At 36.7% G+C, this 2,489-nt stretch overlaps 1 protein-coding gene across 1 annotated transcript in view; it reads left to right on the plus strand.

Annotated features, from left to right (window-relative positions):
* The window catches only part of LOC106871528 (tyrosinase-like protein), an 8,317-nt gene that overhangs the window by 1,347 nt on the left and 4,481 nt on the right, over positions 1 to 2,489 (plus strand). Inside the window, exon 2 of the mRNA XM_014918026.2 lies at positions 1,716 to 1,825. Within this exon, the coding sequence (XP_014773512.1) occupies positions 1,716 to 1,825 (110 nt within the window). The remainder of the gene's footprint in view (positions 1 to 1,715; positions 1,826 to 2,489) is intronic.

Below are 2,489 nucleotides of genomic sequence, written 5' to 3' on the forward strand. Positions count from 1 at the left end.
GAAATTATTTTACCTCAAATTATTTTATCTACTTCATATAACTAATTTTTTAAGCAACCAAGGGAAATAACCCATAGCACTGCACAATATATTTTAACACGCAAGGGAAATAACCCATTTCATTGTTTATGTTCGATTATTTTGAATATTCATTTTTTTGTGTGTCCTATTTTTTTAATTTTCGCAGACAGTATCACTTTTATACTTTATTTGACACGTGAGTAGAACTCATATCTGGAAACCTCATGACATACTTAGATTGTTGAAAAAAATCGATAATAGAGCCCTTCCAATGGATCCTTCTATCTACTTCATATTACTAATATTTTCTTTAAACAACCCAAGGGAAATAACCCATACCACCTGCAGATTTTAGCGAAGCGATCAATATTTGATTCTCACGGTCAGCCGACCCAATTCTGCATTTCACTACTCACAGTTTTGAACTGCTAAACATTATTACTGCACTTCCTTAAAGACTTCATTCATACATTTCTATACATACATACTTTTTTGAATGCCCATCACTCCGATAATTCTGCATTTTCACAGTTACACTTTTTCCATGGCAGTAGATAATTTTTATATTCCACAACGTATTTGTAGTGGCTTCATGCAGGCATAGCGTGGATTCGATCATTGAATGCTAAATTTCACTTAACACTTCAACGGTGCTTTTCTCACGGTAAAACGATAGTTTTTCTGTGAATGACAGCAGTTATACATTTCCCAGATGCCTTCGCTAAACAAAATAATGTCTTCGCCTCTCACCAACCTCCGACAACCTCTCTCGCCAGCCTCCAACAATCTCTCCCTCCTCCAGCTGACAGTTTTTTTGTTTTGTTCTTTTTTTTTTGTACTTTTTGGTGACGGAAAATACACCTTTTGTGGCAGTTATAACGAAATTGCTTTCTTCTATCAGAGTGATAATGCGTTTCAATAGAACATCTTTAACCCCGAGAATTACTGGGTACACCAGCTAGTCTACTACATATGTGGAAAATCGGTGTGTTTGTTTGTGGCATTGTTAGCTAACTCCTCCTACATCGTTTATTGATTTTAATGAAACTTGACACGTGAGTAGAATTCATGGCTGGAAACCTCATGACATACTTAGATTGTTGAAAAATTCGATAATATGGCCCCTGGAAAGGATCTCTATAAATTCGCTTGAGAAAGTGAAGGCTTTATCTAGCAATTTCCTAGAAATAGATGCATAGAAATCTGCGATATCAAATGATGGGTCTTTATTCACTATGTCTGATGTAGTAGATATAACCAAGCTTGCAATGTTTTGATGATAGGTTATCTCAATTAATGTTGACTTGGGGTTAAATAACAACAACGACGACGGGGAGAGAAAGAGGAAGTGAACAGTGTTTCATCGATATCAGATAGTACCACACAATACAACATGGCACCACACGGTACCACATCTTTAAGACGGTAGCATATAATTTGAATCAGACTTGGCTACCGTTTTGATAGACGGCCATATGAACAAATGAAGGCTATTTCTGACTGTGTGCGTCGCACTTTGTCAATTGCAGTTGACTCGGTCAACACAACAACCACAAACAGCATCACACATCACTACACCACATCAAACTATACCACACCATGTTGGATGTAAACTTTCTTGTTCTATTTTTAGTTGTTGTCTGAAAAGAAATACAATTGTAGTTTTGATGTCGTTCTATTTCTATATCCTACAGTCCCTCAGGCCCAATAAATACGATGCTCTCTGTAATTTCCATGCAATTCTAAAGAATATCGCCCATGAAGGACCAGGTTTTCTCGGATGGCACCGAATATACTTAATTCTGTAAGTAACACATTTATTTTGAATCTTCTTTGATGTGAAGCTGATTGAATTTCTTGAAACAACGTCACATACAGACAAGTCCTAGTGGTAGCAATGTAATCTTAACACAGATCTATTATGGCCTATTTTCCATACACTATTCTTGCTAATTACAACACTAAAATATATCGACTCTCAACACCTGATGATAGATACGAGAACTGAGCCAGCTAAAGTGGAGTATCTTGGTAGTGCTATGATGCAGGCTCCTATATTGATTCAGCTGACTCCGCCTCTTGGAAGCAGCAATAAAATATTAGTTCTTGTCCCACGAAGTACAAACGCTTTGTATATTGATGGAATCGTGTGATGTTTATGCCTGTTACAAGGTAAACTAAAAAGCTATTAATGCGAATGAAACAGGCTATAGCAATGTGAGCCAGCTCGGGCCATCATCTGGTGATGATGTCTTCGATTATCGTAGATATTTTCAGGTATGGAATATAGTTAAATGAAACAACCTTACTATATAACTTCTATTATATTTAATTCACTACCGCATGTACGAATGACAAAATCATTCTGGGCAGAATTTGAACACGAAACAGACGAACGAATTTAAATACTGTTAGGAATTTACTCCTCTTCTCTCTCTCTCTCTCTCTCTCTCTCTCTCTCTCTCTCT

This window comes from Octopus bimaculoides, chromosome 3, assembly GCF_001194135.2.
Source record: "Octopus bimaculoides isolate UCB-OBI-ISO-001 chromosome 3, ASM119413v2, whole genome shotgun sequence".
Classification (NCBI taxonomy): domain Eukaryota; kingdom Metazoa; phylum Mollusca; class Cephalopoda; order Octopoda; family Octopodidae; genus Octopus; species Octopus bimaculoides.